This window comes from Oculina patagonica, chromosome 12 (genome assembly GCF_052425735.1).
Source record: "Oculina patagonica isolate OP01 chromosome 12, crgOcupat, whole genome shotgun sequence".
NCBI lineage: Eukaryota > Metazoa > Cnidaria > Anthozoa > Scleractinia > Oculinidae > Oculina > Oculina patagonica.
The window spans coordinates 13,271,691-13,294,108 of record NC_135769.1 but is presented as its reverse complement, the minus strand read 5'-3'; the positions used below and the strand labels follow the sequence as shown (position 1 = coordinate 13,294,108).

Genomic DNA, 22,418 nt, shown 5'->3' with positions numbered 1-22,418 from the left:
CATTATTTATTAAACAAATCAGAAAATTATATTTTGCACAACGCGCATAGTGCCTTGATGTTTGAATAAACTGTAATTCATAGTAAAAAACCAGAGTAGACGAATAGATGCTGGTGTTGCTCATGAGTGTTTTGTAAAATACATCAAAGTACCGCGCGGTCAGTTTTGATGACAGCCTGATTTGAGCGGCAATCAAGGTTTTTTGGACGAGGGCTGGTGCAATGCATATTGACCAATAGGCTTCAATGCCGAGAAAGAATTCTTTTACGTAGAACTTTTCTGTATGCTATGAACCATTAACCTACTTAGTTGAACCCGTGTAAACTTGCTCGGCCAGTATTTTAGGTCAAAGTTGTCAGTGTTTTTGATGACATGACCTTAGTGCCGTGAATGCGCTGCTGATTCTCGGCCATTTCAAAAACAAAAAAAGGTTTCTGCGTAATGTGCGACTGGTGAACTTTTAAATTTATCTGATTGAACGGCAATGTCATTTGCGAATTAAGTTTGACAGTTCAACCGGTATGTTTGTTTAGATTTTCGAATTCCCTGGATAGAGTTTATTTTTTTGCGTAACAAAAAAAAAAAAAAATTGTCGACGCAAATGAAAAAAAAAACTCTACTAAAGTAATGAGATGGTGGCCTCGAAATTTTTATGAGCATCAATTGATTCTTACTACGCCCACATATTCATTACCTATTGCGTCAAAGAAATCTCGAGCTCATAATTAAATTGTTACATCGGGCTGAACATGACAAGAATAGACCTATTGTAAAAAGAAAGCGGACAAAATTGTTCGATGTTTTTAATAAAAGATGTTCAAACAGGCTGACACTTTTTGAAGTGGAGCAAACATTGCGTTAAATCAAACAGCGTGTATTCGGGATTTGAAAGCCAAAAAATAAAAAAAAGTCAAAAAGACTTGTCGTAAAATGCAAATAAAACAAAATCAAAACAATTTTTGTAAAACCGCGAAAACGGAAAATCGTTACCATATCATAAAGCCTTAATTTTCCTGTGCTTTTCGTCCAGTAGCTTCTCAAATTTTACTAGAAGTTTAATAAAGTGACGGCGCTTGTCATCCTCTCAATAGAAGCACTAAATAAATTGCATTCATTTACAATATCATGACGTCATGGCCGCTTTCCATTAAAAAGATATACCGGCCTGAAGCGGCTTAGTAAATGTGTGCAACTAAAAAAAAGGTAAAAAAGAAACCCTATGCTCTGTTCACACATGAAAAGCAAAGAAAAAAAAATAAAAAACACAAAAAACGTTTTCAAGAATCTTGCTGCGAGCAAGATTACAATTTAATGCGAGCATCTTAAGCAACCCGGCAAACCATACCGGTATTGGTGAGTTGTATTCTGTGTAGTTACAAAAATCAATCGATATATTTAGAAATAGTTTTAAAGCCTAAGAAAGTTAAGAAAGCTTAATCATAGAGAAATGTGTAAACATTGCTTACATTACGCTGGTCGTTACAAGGGAGACGTGTGTTTTCCAAATCAGCGATCATTTGCTGGTAGCTGTCAGTTAATCCTATATTGTCAACGCAACTATTTTCCTTATTTTCTCAGAACTGTCCAACTTGGGATTAAATTTGGATAGTTTCAATTAGGACTTTTAGTTAAAATGCACGAACTGTCCAATTTAAGAAAAATTGGACACTTCTGTCTTAGTAAATCATATCCAAGAAAAAACAACATGTGACAGATACTAGCCAATTAGCACAAAGCATAGCGTCAGCCTTGTAAACCCTTGGCATTGTTACTCGATAATGGCGGGTTTTTTATTAGGCAGATTTGCCACGTTTTCTCCATTCCTTTTGAGCTTTTCAGCAATAGTATTGAAAATGAGAAAATTTCAAAGTTGTCAGAAGAGAGGCTAGCTACACTAAGAAGCAAAAACCAAGACCAAAAACACCTCCAAGAGTACAACACTTGGCTGAACGTAAGCGCAGCGAAGCGAAGCAAGAAAGCTGGAAGATATCCCTCGCCATGAGCTAGATGCAATTCTTTGTCGTTTTTTGCTGAAATTAAAAAAACAACAACAACAAAAAAACGGCGACGAATACGAACGAGATAGTGGAAAGGAAGATATCAGATTCAAGAAGTTGCAACGCTCGTTCCGACACTTTGTTTACGACCGTCATCGTTTCATGCAATTTTTTCACTCACTTTGTTGCAAGCTTCGCAAATTCAGGTGAATAAAAAAGCTGTGTTGTCAAGTTTTATTTTTGAAGACACTGATGCTTTGAGTGGGTTACGCTGTGTTATGCCTTTTTATTACTGAAGGCTTTTCCCGTTCATAAAAACTACCCCACATGTTCATTACCTATTGCGTCAAAGAAATCTCGAGCTCATAATTAAATTGTTATATCGGACTGAACATGCCAAGAATAAACCTACTGTAAATTGTTCGATGTTTTTAATAAAAGACATTCAAATAGGATGACATGAAATTGTCACTTTTTGAAGTGGAGTAAAACTTGCTTTAAATCAAACAGTGTGTATTCGAGATTTGAAAGCCAAAAAAATAAAAAAAAGGCATGAAAATCTGAATGAAAAGATTAGTCATAAAATCCCACTGACTTCTGCAGAGCACCAGCGTGTAGATTCACGAGACTTCGTTATTAACTTTCCAAACTCAACATACAAATTTAATGAAACAAATGAAATGGTAAGTTTGTTTATTGCTGTGATCACCTCAATGATTCCTTCTTATACTCTGTGACCGATTTTTCTGCCTATTTTATTATACTTTTTGCTTATAAGGTGAAGGAAGATTAAGTTTTATTAATTTTTCATTCCCTTTTTGCGAAACCGCTAAAAAGGAATATCGTTACTGATCATAAGTTTTCCTGCGCTTTCCGTCAGGCATTTCATAAATTTACTGAAATTTAATAAAGTGAAGGCGCTTGTCAACCTCTCAGTAGAAACACCAAATAAATTGCGTTCATTTACAACATCATGACGTCATGGCCGCTTTCTTAAAAAGATATACCGGCCTGAAGCGGCTTAGTAAATGTGAGCCCCTAAAAAAATAGGTAACAATAAGAAACACTATGCTCTTTTCACACATGAAAAGCAAAGAAAAACACTAGAACGTCCTCAAGAATTTTGCTGCGAGCATGTTAAGCCACCCAATTATGACCGAAATTGGTGAGTTATTTTCTGTGTAGTTATAGGTACTTAGCCTCTCATATCGGAAAATCTTATAACAGATAACATTGCAAGCGAATGTTGTCTCCATGCCTTGTTTAACAGTTTGCTATGAACAAATCAAAAATAAAACCAAAAATGAATGCAAACTGAACGAAATGTTAGACAATTTTGGACAAATTTCCAAACTTTCGTTCGCTTCAAGTGAAATAAAAAAATGCAGTCTGACGAATTGTCACGCGCGCGACTTACTTTGCACTGAAATTCGCCGATAAATTTTCATGACGTCATTTCTATGGTCTGTAAGAGTGTAGGCCGTGGAAAAATGTGGTCGATATATTAAATAGACAAAAGGCCTAGATAAAGCTCGCAAACCAGAAAAATAATAGTGTGTTCAAAGAGTGAGGAAAACAACATTTTTTTGTGATCTAGGCTGAATTTCTGACGTATTCACTGATCGCTCACTGTCGAGAGTAAGCGACCAGAGAATACCTCTGAAATTCGGGTTAACGTAGGCTTAGAATACTATAGATAATATATAGTTATTACCTTTTTTGGCATACATAGAGTAAAAGAAGATAAGTTAAGTACTACTCGATCTATGCATTATATTGTGTCCGCTTTTTTGATAGAAAAATTCTAAACGCCCGGCCCCCCATAAGGTTGTCGGCATCTTTCAGGCCCTTGGCCGGAGACAGCACAGATATTAAACATGAATGGAACCTGGCATTTGAGTTGGCCGCTCTTTTAAAAAAAAATAAAATGATAAATTTCAGTCAAGCAAAATGTGGTGCGTCGCATCATGAAAGGAATGAAGTAACAATTTTGTTTTCCAATGATGCGGGGAATTTTATGTGAACAGACAAGACTAGGGATACAAAGGGTATTTTGTCTGAGTGAGGATGAATAACCAGGATAAGAGATAAAAGTTGATCTCTGGTTAAAAAGTTTAACGTTTTGAGACTTTTCGATTGACAGTCTGCAACCTTTCGTAAATTAAAAGACCTTTCACAGATAAAAACCGCGAACGTGGAAATATATACCGTGAAAAATATGAAGTAGAAAAAATTGCACTAAAAACAATAAAAAAAAACCTTTGCAGAATAAAATGCTAAGACACTTGTGATTGCGGTATGCCAAGATTCCGGTGTTTTCCTTACGCGAATTCGTAAACAACATTTGTTTGTCGATAAGTTTGTGTTCTTGGCTTAGGAGATACACATTCCCGTTGTAAGGTCTCGAATTCCATCATTCAGTGAGCAGTCTTGTACGTGGCTCAGTTAATTGGTAGATGACATGACTGCAACTGATCATGGTTTGAGTTTGATCGATCAGCCTACTACTTAATAACCGTTCCGATTTACTCTTCTGGTAACACCATTCTCAGTCCGTGACAATCGAGTCTCACTTGAAGGTACAGGGGGGACTGGTCAAAAATATTTTATACGGGGAGGCTCCGCCCCGTAATCCCTACCTTTAGATACCATTTTTGACACGGAAAAGGCAACCCATATTCATGTCTGAAGTAGGGGTATTGCATTTATTTTCTTAACTTTTTTCTCTTTATAAACCCTTAAAATACTTAGATGAACAGTTCAAGATATTTTGTAAAGCCCTTTTATAAACCTAAAATACGGTTTTCCTACCTATATTTTCTTTAAAGCAGCCCGTAAAATCCCTAACTTTTTATACAGTCAACTCTCTTAACGGAAACCTCTATAAGACGGACACCTCTCTAAGACGTACAGCTGGTGTTTGTCCGATCCCTGCCGTTTTCAGTCATTTTACTGTATTTAAATTCCCTATAAGACGGACACCTCTCTAAGACGCCCCCCAAGGACAGTTGGAGCCGGGGCACAACCTTCCCCTATAGCCCAATATAGGGAGTACCTATCCCCCCTCCCCTACCCCGGAGTTCAGAACGTGTATGGTACCTCCTTAGCTTACGACCTTTTGCTACGCGGTGGCTTTGACAATAGGAAAATTGAACATATCAGATTAATGACAGATAGTTGTTAATATAACATTGAACTTTATACCCCCAAACTATTAAACGCAAAAAATGGAAGATTAAACATTAAAGCAAAAATTGAATCAATCAGGAGTAAGTAAGGTATGTAGCCATGATTGTAGCGTAAGACTAAATGGGATACAGGAAGACTAAATATTTGGCTCCAGGTCAGGTACAAGAATGAATAAGAACCAACTGTTTTGCCGTTCGTTCGACTTCTCAGTGAATATTTATTATCGCTTACTACTCGTTTTTGGCATTGGTTTCACGGGGTGCAAAGTTGTTAATAAACACCAAATTGGCTGTGATCTCGCTAATAGGTTAAAGCGTGATTTATCCTCCTAAAGTCTCTTCAAACTGTCATCAGTAGATAAATTTTTTTATCAATGAATAATAATTTCATTTTGATTGAGGCCTCAATGTAACGATCCGAAGGAATCTGGTAACCGTCATCAAGGGTGCTTTGTACTAGTCCTTAAATTTCTTCAGAGGCCAGCTTCATACGGTTAGTATTATGTACAACATTTACCAATGTCTACTTATGCTGTGAAATCGAATGACCACCCTCATATCAAATAGCCAGCGAACACAGACGGTTTTCCGGCTGTTGTTTTCGGCGTCAACATCAGCCGGAAATCCTCCTGTCTTCGCAGGCTAAAAGAAGAAACGTCTTCCCTTGCTGCTCCTGAAATTATACCATCCCCAGAAGAGTTAGTCGAGAAGTTTTTTAACTGGGCTGATTCAACAGACTCATACCATTATTTAACAGTCCTGGCATATATCAATCAATGGTTTAACTGCTGTCACTGAGCCAAGTAGTCAATCAGAAGTCAAGTACAAAACTGTTGTAAAAGAAATAATGGAATTCGAGCTACAAGTAAGACCTTACAACATGAATTTGTTTCTCCCGAGACCACCAACTCATCTACAAGCAAATGTGATTTGATATTCCCTGTGTCGATTTCCATTGGAGATATATCGAAGAAACTGAAAGGTGTTTACAAACCAGGAAGAATATATTAAACACAAAAACCTTTCAAAAAAGGTTTAACCTTGCCACTCACGCTATTTAAAATATCTAACAGGGACTAACATGAGAAAGAGGATGATTCTAGTAAATGATCATTCTTTTTTTTGTAAATAGGATGGATCTTATCCCAGCGCAACATGTTTTTTTAGCTATCAGTTTACATACGAAAGCTTGCAATTGACCTTAGCGCTAGGGGTCGCGCTAGGGTCGTTCTACTTAGGATGAACCTAGTGCAAGGATCAGTAAGGATGATTCTATTTACACGCAAAGAGGATGATCCTAGAGCTAGGATTATCCTCTTTCCATGTAAATAGGGCCTTGATTACGACTCAAAAAGGTTCCCGCCCCCACCCACAAACATACACTAATAATAAACAAACTCTCCCGAACCCCCGTAAACGTGGTCAAACGTCGCTCCCAACATTTGTGGTCCCCCGGTAACGACATTTTTCTTCGCGGGTGGCTTTTGACAAATAAGAAACATTATATAATACTTATACATCCAAAAATTAAATGTAGGAATAAGAGATGAAAGTAAAAACGAATCAATCGGGAGTAAATAAGATGTGTATAAGCTTAACATAGTGTGGGGTAGGAGGGCAAAATATTTGGCTTGAAGTCAGATACGAGACGAGTGATTGAATGAAGAACCAACTGTTTTCCCGTTCGGCCGACTCCTCAGTGAATAATTATTATCTGTGACTATCTCGTTTTTGACATCAATTTTACGGGGTGCAGAGTTGTGAATAAACATTAAAGTGGCTGTGATCTTACTAATGGGTTTAAGCGTGATTTATCCTCAAAAGACGTTCTTTGAACTGTCATCAGTAGATAAATATTTATCAAAGAATGAAAATTTAATTTTGATTGAGGCCTCAGTGACACTTGGCACCGAAGGAATCTGTAACCGTCATCTACAGTGCTTTGTACAAATCCTTAAATTTCCTTAAGGTTTCCAGAAAGCAAACTTCATGTCGTAAGTATTATACCCAACACATGGCACATGCAACAGTTAAATTAACACTTTAAATGCTAGGCCTGCGTGATACCCATATCCCCCTGTGTCACTCCTGATGATTGAGGTGAACATGCTAATGTGATCAGAATATACATGACACGAATTAATTCCAGATGAATTTATTGCGTCGGCGATACTGTGATGCTTAAATAAAACAGAGCCTGCTTTATACTGTATTCGTGATATCCGTTTGAGCAAAGAAAATTCTTCTGCTGCGTGTTCGTGTTAAGCGTCGTAAATTAATTGTAGAACTGAATCAGAATTCGGCAATGAATTATTGTGTGCTTAACTGATAAAACCAATTTTTCTGAAAAGGAACGTTTCACTCAAAATATTGTCTGATTTGTGTACTAATACCTATAATTTTCGTGTCCAAGTACAAAACGAACCTATCTTGATGCCAACTATGGGACACATCTTGAAGGGGTGGGGGTGGGGGGACTGGTGTGGAAATTGAAACACTTAAAAATGCTAATAAACCGATGACATCCATGTCACGAACGCCCAAGGCAAAACATAATGGACCGCACTCAATGCTTCAGACTGATAAATTCTCCGTGCAACCTTTACTTTTTAGATGGAGAGAGTGACAGTAGAATCCCGATCTCTCGAGCCATCGATTTCTCAAACCTGCGAACTAGAACCAAAAGTCATTACTCTTCCATTAATCGAACTGCAATTTCACCCTTGATTTCTCGAAATATTTTTTTTTACTCTTAACGGCTATTGTTCTAGTTTTATACGTTGTCCATGGCGATGACGGATTTAGTTCCTTGTATTTCATACTTTTTCCTTTTTGTTCAGCTATCCTTCTATCAAACTTCCTTTTCGAATTGTCTTTCAAACGTTGCCGCTTAATTTAATGGCTTTGCTAAACATTGCTCAATAAATATTCTGGCTGTTTCAAGTTCTCTCTATTTTTAATTTCCAATCAAAATGGTTCTCATTCTTAAAGCATATGAATAAGAACTTCTTTATCAGATTTTTTTGTCTTTAATTTCGAAGTCGCAGAAACAGAGGACAATGGCGATCAAAAAAGTGGCAACTTAGTTCAACATCTCAAGGAAGAAGAAACCAACCAGGTTTTTCTTGACGAAACAATGCTGCCAATCTTGGAATTTATTGATGAAAATGTGATCGGGGGCAAGACAAGATTTGAAGGACCTTACGGCGAGAGAAGAGGTACGACTGTAGTAAATACCGACTTCATAGCTCGGCCCGGCTAGTTCAGAATCATCTACCAGCCGAAGCACGCGGTTTGAAAAGAGATATTTATGAAACTGAATCGCCGGTAGACCGACAGTACGCTATTCATAAAAGAAAGGAAGATGTCTAGAATTTTTCGGAAGGGTTACATGTTTGAAGATTTGGAGACATGGGATAAGTTACAAGGATAAACAAAAGCTTCCTATCATTGACAGATTATACTCCGCCTTTAAAAGAAAACACCCAACCTAAATGAACTTTTAGTCAACCTACTCTTAACCTACAATATAAACCAGGCGTTTGGTTATGATGCATTGAAAATTCTGTCAACTTTACTTCGAACTGAGTAACCTCCTTATCAAACTTTAGACCGATGATACTCTTCTTTCTGCTTCTTTTGATCACCAAGAATTAGCCCAGGGCTAATTTTCGGAATTCTGGCCGGGTAGTAAAAGAATCTTAGTCAATCTTAGTGAGTTAGAGTAAAATGGGAATGTATCCCTTCATTGATCGCTGGACACTTGTTACGGTACCTTATTCATATCTTTTGTTTTTATCTTATTAGTTATTTACTGCGATTACACAGCTTCAGGCAAGTAAGTGGATTTTAGTAATGCTTTCCAGCCCAGGGTGAAGAGGTATGGCAAACAATAATGCGTCAAAATATTGATAAAAATAAAATCTCAAAAGGGAAATAATCAATACTGAAAAAGGACCATTGATGGGTGAAGGAACTACGTCACAAATTGCACATTGTACAACCTGTCAAAAAGTCTTGTGAAAACACGTGACGCGTGCGTGAATACACTTCATTCGTACACGTGAATGATAAATTATGTATCGTTGATTATGTAACAAACAGCCGTAACAATATTGAACGGATGTGGAATGCTGAATTGTTGTGTAAAGAAACGATTGTAGGAAAACGTGTCGAGACTGTAAACAAAGATTGGAGAAGGGGAGAAAATAGAAAATGGAGTCCTCGATTGTTAAGATCGTGACAAGGGAAACTTTCTAAAATAACCTAAATTTTCTGATTTTGTTTTAAAAGTTCGTCGTTTGTGTTCAGCTTCAATGACTTTAATATAAGCATCGCTTATCGACCATTTTTGTTCCTTTTACTTTTGTTAGCTGCTATTTTTATTCACGTGATATGTGTGTCAGTAGAATCTGAAAGCCTTCCACAGGAAGCTTTACTATTGTTAGCAACTACTAAGTTTAGCGACGTTTTCTGAGCAAGATTTAGCGACCATTAAGTTAAGTGGTTTTCCGAAAACTGAAAACAATGAGCGATATCATATAATCCAGTTTTTATTGAACTAATAGCTAAGATGAAAATAAATAAATGTTCAGTAAAAAAACGAGGTCACTTGAAACTGAATTGAGCCTTATCATTGTAAGAATGAACAAAGGTAATTGAAAATGTCAGAAAATGGGTCCTCGTCAGGGAAAGCAATCTTTCCCTCTACGATGAACGCGATCCAAGCTCTCTTCAAGCCCTTGTTATTTGTTGTCTGGCCTTCTGAAGTTGTTATAAAGTTGTACAGGGCCACTATATTTAATTTAGTATTTTTCCGGAGCCTGAGGGTGGGAGGTACTTAAATTTAACACGTACTAAATTTGACCGAGACAAATTTTAGCGAGTACTAAATTTAGCAATTTTCGCCCCCATGACTCGCTCAAATTGCTAAAATTAGTAGGCACTAACAATACAATATTTCGTCATCAGGCCTCTTGGGTTTATCGAAAACTACATCCGGGATTATGTGTACCCCTTTTACGCCAACACCCACACAACAACAAGTGCGACGTCACGACAGACGACAAAATTCAGACAGGAGGCACGGTAAGGAGAAATAAGCGTTCAGCTTTTGTTAATTTAGTCAAAAAGCCTGCTCAGTTATGTGACGTATTCATAGAACCCCAAGATGACGTGGAAATGACTTGGAAACTTGTGGTGTTTGCTGCATTGGAAAGTTAAGTGAGAATCTTCTGGTTCTTGCTTCGTAAGTCAACAGTTCCCTCAAAAGTTTTAACTGATTAACTAGTGGGGTCGAAGACTCGCCGATTTTATTTTCGTCCGTATATACTGTGGCAAGCTACATTGAAAGTCTGATTTGCCATGCAGTGCTACTTCTGTCGAGTGCTTGATCCTTTTTATTTTACAACGACTTTTTAATAGGATAATTAATGAACATATTGGATTGTTCTTAAATGCTTATTTCAGTGAAATCATTAAAAAGTGCGTAAACGCTGGAAAAGAAGACGTGGTTGTGTTTACAGGGAGCGGAACGACTGGGGCAATACACAAACTAGTTCATGCTCTGCAATTAACAGGAAAAGTAGTGGAGAAATCTGTAAGTACAAACAATCTTTGCGCTTCATATACTTTCTGATTTCTGGAATGTACATTGTAAGTTTCTAAAGTTGTGGCGTTTGAACATTTCAGTCTTTGTTTCAGTGACTAACATTATGATTCAGGAATCAAATTTGTTTGTTAATTTTTCAAACAGGTTGTGTTTGTCGGTCCATTTGAACATCATTCAAATATCTTACCTTGGAAAGAAACAGGAACAAAGGTAGTGTGACAGTAATCGTACCGACTGCATGATGATGAATATTGGTTTCGTTGATGCTGAGCAGGGTTAACGATAGTTTATATGCCATTGCCGTGGTTTTAGTCAGTATTTGCCCTGGCCTTTGGTTTATAAACATTACTTATGTAACCAACGATATAGGCTTCAAATATTCATCTACAGGAATATATTATTTGTTTGAGATCGGTTGCATTACCTACACGAATGTTGTGTTAAAAAGTTGAACTATTATTAATGACACGACTGAATAACGTCTGCATATGTGCAACAACAAGCAATCTCATCCCCAGAGCCCGTGACCCTTGTTCAGCGGAATGTGAAATGACCGCTCTTCAGGGGAACGTGGGCTCTGGGTACGAGATTGGACAATAAATAAAAGTAAATGTCGACGCGAACATGATGTGTGGTTCTTTTGTACAACGGCAAGAGAGAAAGAAAGTGTTTTTCATTTTCGCACCAAAGCGCGTTTTTTTTCTACCTTAGCAAACGAAAATCAGAACACTTGAGTTTACGTTGATTTTTTTTCGCCAAGAAAACTAACCAAACTTAAACCCGTTGTACGAAACAAGACAAGAGCCAGACAATCATACTGAATAAATCGGAGTTGTTTGATGTGTTCTTTTTTATTATTATTATTATTATTATTATTATTGTTATTATTACAATATTCTGTTATCATCATAGATTGTCAGAATACAGGATAATAACCAAGGGACAGTCAATATGGGGATGCTGGAGGCTAAACTCAGGGTAATGTTCAAATGTTTACCCGATCATTTCTGTTTCAACACTTCTGAGTAGTTCATCCTCTCGCTTACTGCTCAGAATTGGTTAACCTTTGTCAAGCATCAGTGATGTTTCAGTGATATTGCTGCTCGTCCTTTTACAGAAATACCGTTTAGCAGAATACAACATGTACGTGGCGTTTTCAGCGGCTTCAAATGTGACAGGAATCCTGACAGATACTGTGGCTGTAGCTGAACTGTGTCACAAATATGGCGCCTTATCTTTCTGGGATTATGCCTCAGCCGGTCCATACCTCAAGATCGACATGAATCCGACACAGAATGGGTGAGAAACGTTCCATTCTAATAGAGAAGTCTCTTTTTAAAAAAAATAAATCATCTGGCCAATCATAACGCGCCAAAATACATACATACATACATACATACATACATACATACATACATACATACATACATACATACATACATACATACATACATACATACATACATACATACATACATACATACATACATACATACATACATACATACATACATACATACATACATACATACATACTTTATTGCATAGCTCCCCCTTGGGGGCTCTTCCGCCATACAGAAATTAAAAAGATAAAAGATAAAAATATTTACAATAAAGAAGAAAAAAGAAAACAAAAAAAAATCAGAAAAAAAGGGGTATAGTTGAAATAAAAAATTCGCAATTAAAATTATATACATTACAGTTAAACGGGTATTTACAAATTTATAATATGTTTAAAAATTCTCTTTTTAAAAAGGTTCAGGTCATTTGTCTCTCTAATGTTCTTAGGCAAGTTATTAAAGAGCTTCGCTCCACGGTAGGCAAACGATCTCTGCCCTGTCTTTAGTCTACACTTCGGCAGCTCAAGATCGTTTTTCTGCCTGGTGTTACGTGTGTGTGTTATTGAACGTCGCTGAAAACGAAGATAGCTTGGAGTGGCATTATTTAAACATTTCCTTACCATTACTAGGTCGTTAAAAAGCAATTTATCTTTTACACTAAGCCATTGAAGGGATTTCAGGGTCCCTGAAATGTGATCGTACTTTCTTAAGCCAGCTACGATCCTACAAGCATAGTTTTGAACTGACTGGACTTTTCCCACATTCGCTTTGGTTGTGTTACTCCAAACCGTCGAACAATAGAACAACTTGCTAAATACAAAGGCATTTATGAGAAAGATCAGGGTTTTCTGGTCCAAAAGGTGCTTTATCCTGTTAACTCTAGTTAGTTTATGAATGCAGTCTGAAACGGTTTTAGTGATATGTTCATTATAATTCAGATGGGAGTCAATATACACTCCTAAATCCTTTGCAACAGTTACTGGCTTGATTTCTGTTCCTAATAATGTCGCGGATGGTAGAGTGGCAGGTAAAGTCCTCATGAGTTGTGGGACTCCCACAAACAGAAGTTTTGTTTTATCAGGATTGATGAGCAGGGAATTTCTACAGCACCAACTTGAAATTTCTTTAAGATCATCGTTAACAGCAGAGATGATTTCGTGCAGTTGGTTGGAGGGGAACCCAAGGAAGAGTTTGGTATCATCCACATATCCGAGTGCTTTGCAATGTTTTGGGACCTGAAGGAGGTCATTTACATATAATGTAAACAGTACCGGCCCCAAGATGGATCCTTGCGATACCCCTACCGTTACGGGTAAGGGGTGGGATAAGGTATTCTGGATCTTGACTACTTGTGTACGTTGTGACAAATAGCTTTCAAACCAGGCACACGCGGTTTCAGATACACCAGCTTTGCGAAGTTTACACAACATTAAGTCATGCTGAATACTATCAAAAGCTTTGGACAAGTCCAAAAGAACAATGACAGATATCTTCCTTTGATCCATGTTATTAAGTAATTCATCAGTAAAGTGAAGTAACGCAGATTCAGTTGAATGAAATTTTCTATTTCCACTCTGCAGATGATGTATGATATCGTTCGAGCTGAGGAAATTAACAAGTTGTGAGTGCGCTGCCCTTTCGCACACTTTAGATAATAAAGGAAGTAACGAAATAGGTCTCGTGTTCGCAGGCTCCTCGCTATCCCCCGATTTAAGAATTGGAACGATTTCTGCCTTTTCCCAAGAAAGTGGGAAGCTGCTTGAATGGAAGGAGTTGTTAATAAGACTGGTTATTACAGGAGCGATGACTGGTAAGCTATCTTTCAAGGTTTTGGCATTGACTTTGTCGCAACCAGGAGCTTTGTTTGATGGAAGACTTTTTATAATCTTCTTCACATCGTCAACGGCAATAGATTGGAATGCAAATTTGGTGATATTATTTTGACCGGGGCTGCGATCAATTTCGCACGGATCAATTCTGTCCATGTGTTGGGTGTCAAGATTGTGTTCCTCGGCAAGATTCACAACTTTTAAATACCGCGAAATAAATCAAAACGCGCAGATATGCCACCGGCGCCCAGCGCGGGAAAATCAGGAAACCAATTTACAATTAGTTTTAGATAAGCACCAGATTGGCCGAAAAACAACATGTTTGTTGTGATTGGTTGCAAGAGTATTTTCACTGAACTAATCACAGAGCTTAACAAACAAAGCAACAGATCGACTACTTTAGACGTGTTTGACAGACAAACGAAAATTGCTGTAGAAGTTTGAAGACTTTTTTCCCGAGCCATAATCGAATTTCGTTTGTCAACGTGGAATGAGAAGTGACTGCCTGCTTCTTCAAGAAACGTGGCCTGCTAAATAGCTAGCCGTGAGCCTTTGTTACATGTTTTGTTTGTTAAGTCAAGTTTTCGAGTTCGCTGTAAGCTGCGACCCATAATTATGTGGAAGATCAGAAACAAACTTTTTACTTTTAGACAAACATTTAATTTGCTGAGAAACGTGATCTAGACCCCCATTAACGCCCTCCATACACAGTGACTACTTTACAATCAACCCAAACGTCAAATTTAACTACCTTTTGTAGGAATTCGGGGTTCTTTGAAAAAAGGGGGCGCCATTGTTTTTTGTATTCAGTTGCAAGTGAAATTACAGCGTATATTTGAATTTATAATACAGCTGTTGCAATAACAATAATGTAAGTGTTTGTGAAATGAGAAAAAAGAACACTAATTAGGAAAGAAAACAAAAAGGCGTAACAAAAGTTACAAAATGTTTACACAAGAATGAATTAAAGTGAAAGGGTAAAATTAACATGATACAGCTGTTTGTTGTTAGGTTTATCCAGTGAATAAGCAAGCCAAAGTTCCTTCAACTTCAACATGTATTTTGTTGAGCATGATCTAAAATAATAATAGTAAAAAAACAGTTGCGAAAGACAACCTGTGAAATTCTTCTAATTTTAGACGTTGAAACCTGACTGAAGTTTAATGCTCACAGATACGTGTTGACCGACATTCTTTTGATGAATATGGCTATTTATATGTATGTTGCGACAACATATCTATAAATAAATCTACAGTATTCGAAATTTATTTTTTTCGTCAAATTTGACCAGTCAAGTCTACAAACCACAATTTATATTACTCTCGGCCAAGGTTTATGTTACCACCCGAAGGTGATTAATAAAAACAGAGGCCTTGATAATTTTCTTCATCATGGACATCATGTGAAAAGCTTGTTTTATTTTGCAAGTAAACATCAATTCTTTAATTAATTTTTGACCTTTGATCGCGTTTACAACGTTTGTTCTGATCACAAAACATTCACGTCATGTGCAGTTTCAAGTGCTGAGAAAAAGGGTCCAGCACTTTGCAACTCTCATACTTTGATGGGTCAGTGCTACAAACATTTAAAGCTGATTTCCAGTCCGTACTGCGCAGACTCGGGGTTTGTTTTCGTTTTTGTTTTGAATTCGTTGAAACGTTACACTTCGGTGACAGCATACATGACGTTTTGTAGTCCGCCATTACGGTTCGTTTCGTTCAAGGTTCTTCTACTCGTTATTATTTGTTCTGCAAGGATATCTGGCGTTAACAATGAAGAAAAAGGTAAGTTTGTCGCGGAATTTTTAGTTTTGCTTGTAAACATTCCCTTCGAGTGGGCTCACATAAACATTGCAGCCGAGATTGCGCAGTACGGACTGGAATTCATCTTTAACAGTTACTGCTACCAAAAAGGTATCAATCAAATGCCCAATCATTGATAAACAAACTGTGATTATTTTCTTGACGTCACTGGTAACCATAGCGACGGTATAACATGTTACAACACCCTTAATTTAAGATTTAAGTCCTTATAACTCAAAAGCGGTGGCGCAGTGGTGAAAGCACTCGCCTCCTACCCGATGTGGCCAAGGTTTGAACTCCGCGTCATCTATAGGTTGAGGTGGTTGTGGGTTTGGGTTCTCCAATTCTCCTCCCTACGCAAAAGCCAACACGCCAGGATCTATATTCCAACTCTTTCTAGATTACACGACCCCACAAGCTTCTAGGTTTGAATACAACCTTGCATAAATAAAGGTAATTTTCTTTTTCAAGTGCTGAGGAAGCCGCCATTAAACCGGATCAGTTTAACTACTGGTGGAGTTCAACTTAAAAGTTACTCTTGTCTTTCTTTCAGTTATAAAGATGCTGTTTTTCTTTCTCCTCACAAGTTTGTAGGGGGACCTGGGACTCCAGGTATGAAATATTCCTAGTTCATAAATGATCAGCACTGTAATAAGTAATATTCAAAATAGGGAACAACTATTCACCAAAGTGGAGGTGGCTAGTGGTGGAAATCTACTGAACCGTGAAGCCGCCACTAGCCACCGACACTGAGGTGAATAGTTGTTTTAGTAGATAGTAAAACAGTGAGATAATAAAGCCCGAACGAATGATTTTTGACTATTTTTTACCCTTCAAAGATAACAATTTTCTTGCGCGCGTTGCTTGGAGGTGCATAGCAAAGGTTTCGTTCAACCCACCTGACAGAAAAGGTCTAACAGCGGATTCTTATAGAAGAATAACTGCTCTTTAAGACTAGGTACTATGTAGTCCGAAATTGTGGTACCACCGACGAGATAAATAGGGTTCTTTTACCAAATATGGCTTTTAGCATAGAAACGAGGCTTAACCAGTTTTTGACTTGTAAAATTCACATCCTTTATCAAGATATCACAAAAATAACTAAAAAGTGACACGTGAGCCTCTATCTTAATTTTGACTGCTTACAAAACCATAAACCCTGTCACGTGACATGTCACATGACCGTTTTCCCTCAAAAATCGGTCTTTTTTCCAATTCTGACAAGTTTGAGTTCCTGCTAAAACCTTACAAACAGGTTTATTTATGAATTAAGCACTGAAAAACAATTTAGAGGTCTTATTCCGTTAAATCATGATAAAAAAATTCCATTTTGATACACAAACTTTGACAAAATTGTCGAGGAAAGTACACGTCTGCATTTCATTCCTAGTCAGCATGGAAACGAGGCTGAACTTAAAACGGTCTTTAAACGCATACTATCTTTGAAAATAGGCAGTGATTTGAAAAAATAATTTTGTAAAAAAAAAGAATTTATTATTAAAGGGTGTATGGGGTCTCGTTGCCATGGAAACGGTTACCATAGAAATATGCCAGAAGTCACACATTTTCTTCTTTTTTCAAACTTTTAGAATTTTAAGCTGCATGTTATGAATTCAAAAAAAAAAACAATATTATTTTGCCTTTAATACTGTCGCTAACTTTGTACTTGTTCTATTTTCGGGCTGGATTTAGGGGGCAATGGCCCAGAAATACACTTGCAAACTTTGAATTATAGGGCACGTACGAGGCTACGAGAATATGCAAGTGGTAAGACACATACAGTCTACATAAAAAAAGATGACAACTTAAAACGAGAGTACAATGTAAACACTTTTTACTGTGAGGTATCTCTATTACATTTGTCTCACTTAGTTTACACATCTTTCAAACAAATGTATATATCATAACAGCATCTTTTCAGGACCAATACGCACTTGAAATAGCTACTCGTTTTTACAAAAACGCTCAGTCGCTTAGCAGCTATTTGTTCCTTTTTGCATCACTGCGTATGAATGTAATATACTACAATTGCACGGGACGAGCGTCAGTCAGCCCCTGCAGAGACATTATCTGACGGATACTGATCTGATTTCTACACAGCAAATAATTAACTAAATTCACTCGGTCTCGGACTCACTTGAATCATCATGGGAAAGCAAGTCTCCGTTCAAAGGATTGTTGCATCCTTCATCTGCCATACACAAGCAGGCTTCAGTGCATGCAAGATCGCTCATCTTGCAGGAACAATTGCGCGTACATTCAGAAGTTGTGCAGCGGCATGTTGTCAGCTCTGTGATCCCTGATGGAGCAGGACTCTTTGTCATCAGGACTGGAACAAGCTTACCATCATCTAGCTTCCATCCATTTCCTTCTGGCGAGGGAAGGTTCTGAAGTGGAACAAGGGATTTGTTCCAAACAAACACTTGGAAGTTAGCTCTGTTAAGATGGTGCCTCAGGCAGTCTGATGTCGGAGGTAGTTCTTCGCTCTTCAGATTCCTTTGACAAAAAAGGAAATATCGGGCCTCATCTGCAATCTCAAAGCTTTTTCCAGACGCATAAATGGAGCAGATAAAAGATTCAGCAATGCCTTTTACGGACTCTTGTAGGGGATGATTTTCTCCTAGTCGGCTTAGATCCTGCTGCGCCTGTTTTTCCTTCAGGAGTACCTTCCAGGCCTTCTTCTTCCCTATACCAGAAAAGGCGCTTGTTGAATCGCATCCAGTAAGTGCATGGAACGATAGCAGGCATTTACACAGAGGCCTACCCAGGGAATCACAGACATCATGGACTGGAATAAATCTCTGTTTGTCCTTCACACCTGTTTTAAACCACAGTTCCTGGCAGCCCAACTCTTCAAAATGTGCTATTGAAAGCACGGCCACATCCGTGTCTGGGGATTGAATAATAATCCGTTGATGGGTGGATGCGGCATGTTTTGCATGAAGCAGCAGGCGTGTATCAGCCTCCTCGTGATCGGAACGTAGATTGGGGTCTTCAGTTGTCGAGTTCTCCGTGACAAATACAGTTTTTAAACCATCCTTGAATCCTCCAGCAAGAAATACCTCCTGTGAAGGGGTTAACCGTGCGGGCAGCTGTTCACTGAAGGTACTGCAAAGAAATGCGGCCAAGTTTTCTTTGTTCTTTGGGTTCGAGATAAACTTTGCCCACTGCTTGGGGACTGGCGTGGATGCACTGTGGATGTTCACTTCTAAGGAACTTGACTCTCCTCTCTTGCTTCGTTCACCTGCTTTAATTGATACAGATCGGTACTGGTCAAAAACAAGGTCCACTCTGGTGCAGCTGTTCCGACCGAATGAACTTGTGACAAAATCTGTATACTTTCCGGCCAACTCTCCAAATGTTGCGGCTCCTGCAGATTTTAAGTGAGCGTCCGTGTAAGAACCGACCACTCGATTTTCGGCCCAGAACAGAATTCCTTCAAATTTTCTGTGCAAGACAATTGATCCATATGATAAACAAAAATAGCAATATTTTGGCTTGTAGTGTTATTTGTCAATATTTTTGGCGATGATTGCTGAGAACGGTCAAAAACCGAAAAAATCATCCTGTTTCGAGTCAAATTTAGGCGTCGCGCTCAACGCGCTGAAAAATTACTCTTTAACTCAAATAAAATGAAACTTGTATATCATTTTATTTTATGTCTTGTCTATTAGTTCATGTTAAAATATTTGAAATCGGACTTAACAAAAATTAATTATGATTTTTTTTAAACACCCCATAAAGAGCCATCGCAAAAATCACGCAAACATACTGTTGGTTAGAGAAGTTTTTCTCAAAAGTTTAACGCGATCTAGAGCCCTGGACACTATCCACGATTAGTACTAGGGTTGGTGTACTAGAAACAAGAAAAAAAAATTTTGGGCACTAAGCTTTTCGAATTTTAGGAGTTCTATCAACAAAGCCTATTTTTAACGGTCGTAACGCGCGTCACGCAATTTCTTACTATTGTGTTTCCTAACTTTCCCACATAAAACAGTTGTCCGAGGGAGCAAATATTTTTGAAACTAGCTTTCTGCTCGGAAAAAGGCATGGACAATCCTAAATTTATCAAATATCGCCCCAAAAATAAGAATTAAGAAGGTTAAATCATGAGCGGCTCCGGTATGAGTTGTCTTTAGTTCCGTCTTTAACTGTGCAAAAAGCTTCGAAAAGCGGTTTCCGTTATTCGGTAATCATAAATTGGGAAAGAACTACGAAAGAAACCCTTAATAATTTAACATATTAAACACATTTAACAGCTAGAAATTATTATCATTGTATTATTAAAGTGTACGCCCAGAGAAAATGCAACGCAAATGAAAATAGGCCAAAGCGAATTTCTCAGAAAATGTCTGTTTCAGTCGGCTTTGATGCACGCGGGAATGTTAATGAAAGTTATTTTTAGTAGGTTAATTTCAACCCGTGTGACAAATGCTTGCTGCTAAAACTATTTCTTGTTTTACTTTATATCATTTGTTTTTCAATTTTGTGAATAGGCTACAAACTTTTCCTTTAATATTTATTTTCTTCACTTTTTTTTGCACTGCCCTTGTGCTAAATTTAACTTATGCAAATTTGTGACAATTGATGTCGTGCGTGCTTACATTACGGCAGGAATAGTTTTGCTCTTTGCGTTTCGTGTTGTTTCGTTCTGTGAAATGGCAGGATTTTGTTCCTTCTCGGCAATTTTAGGTGGTAAGTACGAAAGTAGTCGTGGACATACAGATTGTATAGCCCTAAATGATTGTGACGGCGATATCAGTTTGCATCTAGCAAATCACCACCTGTCAAGAGAAAATTGATGTGAAAGGGATCTAATACTGGCAAGAGCAGGTCTTTTAGAACTCACTGAAGAACAGATTAAGAATATGATGGTTTGTCCAGCCCATCGTTTTACCTTAGGAAAGTACTGGCAAGCTCCGAAGACCTGCCAGTATCCAAGACATCATAGAAAGAAATCGGCGGTAACAGGAACTCATGTTATAAATTTCAAGCTGGCCAGGGAAATTAAAAACCTCTTTGGAGAAGCTGCACCCGTTGGTTCCCGTAAGTTTTATCGTTAAAGATTGTTCTTAATCGCTAAAAATTGTTTACATTGTTAAGCCCTAGGCTGAAACAGATTTCACTTCCGTAAATATGAAATGCTAGGTCATTACTATTGTTGCATGGTGACAACTGTTCTCTGGACGCGTTCTGTTAGCTTACCTGAGACCGGCTCAAACACAGGATAAAATGTTATTATAAAGTAATTTGAATGCGACTTAAATAATTTATTCTTAGTGACATAGCTTGCAACACCTGATGTTTTTAACCGTGACTAAATAAATTACTCTTTCAAGTTTGCTGCGAACACAGGGGTCAGGGTTGGTTGAAGGCGATTGTGGGGGAGGGGGGGGGGATTACTATACGTGGAGGTTCTGCCCATTTGTATGGTTTAGGTATATTAATGAGCAGAATTTTGCAAGTTTAAGTATATAAAAAGGTAAAGCATGTATACGAGCCTAGGGGCCCATCACGTTTCCGTAGCATAAAGCGACTAGGAGTATTCCCATCGCAGGGTTACCCCCAGTCTTGCCCAAAGAACACGACATATTGAACCCGGCCAGGACTCGAACCCGACCACTGCAGGAATTTTGCACTTAGTGATCCGGTAGAACCCGAATTTCAAAAGTCCTGTTCACATCAGCACTTATCCACTTGCGATGACTGCCAAGGGCTAAAGAAAGTACTTCAGGAACTCCGACTTGAGATCGAAGGTCCATCCTGGACGCCAGTTAATTCAGAACAACGAGAAGATTTACTGTACGACTTTGACCGCGCAAAGTCAGATATCTTTCTATGGAAAGCGCACATTGTCCGCTCAATAAACCAGGAAGAGGCAAAGCAAGATTTACTGAAAACAGCCGACGCGACGTCCGCCATTGTTATAATGGACTGGGCCATGAAATTTCTTCAACTGAAATATCGTGAGAAGCAGTCCGAATGGTTCGGAAAACGAGGGCTCAGCTGGCATATATCCACCGTCATAACCAAGAATGTCAGCACTGGTAATCATATGCTCACATCCTTGATTCCTGCCAGCAGAATTGGTATGCAGTCTGTTCGATCATCGAGAACACACTGGAGGCCTTAAAGAAGGAACATCCTCACATAACTCAGGTGAACTTTAGAAGTGACGAAGCAGGCTGTTACTACAACAACTTTCTCGTGGCGGCCGTAAGAGATGCTGGGAACCGAGTTGGTATCACCGTCACACGGTACGACTTTTCCGAGCCACAATACGGGAAAGATGTCTGTGATAGGATCCTTTGCCCGATGAAGTCAGCTATCCGACGCTATTGCAACGAGGGACACGATGTTCTTTCTGCAAAGGACATGCGTACAGCGCTTTCCGAACGTCCTGTCCGAGGCACAACTGCCAGTGTTTGCTCTGTGAATGAGTCTCAAAAGACACTTGAAGTAAAAATGACAGATCATTTCAGCAGGTATCATAACTTTCAATTTGAATCAAATGGCATTAGGATCTGGAGAGCTTATAATGTAGGGCAAGGGAGGCTCATTCCCTACCAAGACATCATCGTGAAGCCTCAGGGTCCTACAGATCTTGTTATAGATGTCGACTTTTTTCCAGTCAAGGAAGCACGAATCCAT

General features: G+C 38.3%; 1 protein-coding gene across 2 annotated transcripts in view; it reads left to right on the top strand.

Moving 5' to 3' along the window:
• The window catches only part of LOC144632054 (putative cysteine desulfurase), a 44,834-nt gene that overhangs the window by 6,642 nt on the left and 15,774 nt on the right, over positions 1–22,418 (top strand). For both annotated transcript variants that reach the window (XM_078490660.1, XM_078490659.1), the window contains exons 2-9: positions 8,227–8,403; positions 8,993–9,023; positions 10,157–10,273; positions 10,655–10,784; positions 10,941–11,006; positions 11,709–11,774; positions 11,914–12,095; positions 16,321–16,379. In XM_078490660.1, the coding sequence (XP_078346786.1) occupies positions 8,322–8,403; positions 8,993–9,023; positions 10,157–10,273; positions 10,655–10,784; positions 10,941–11,006; positions 11,709–11,774; positions 11,914–12,095; positions 16,321–16,379 (733 nt within the window). In that variant the 5' untranslated portion in view covers positions 8,227–8,321. The remainder of the gene's footprint in view (positions 1–8,226; positions 8,404–8,992; positions 9,024–10,156; positions 10,274–10,654; positions 10,785–10,940; positions 11,007–11,708; positions 11,775–11,913; positions 12,096–16,320; positions 16,380–22,418) is intronic.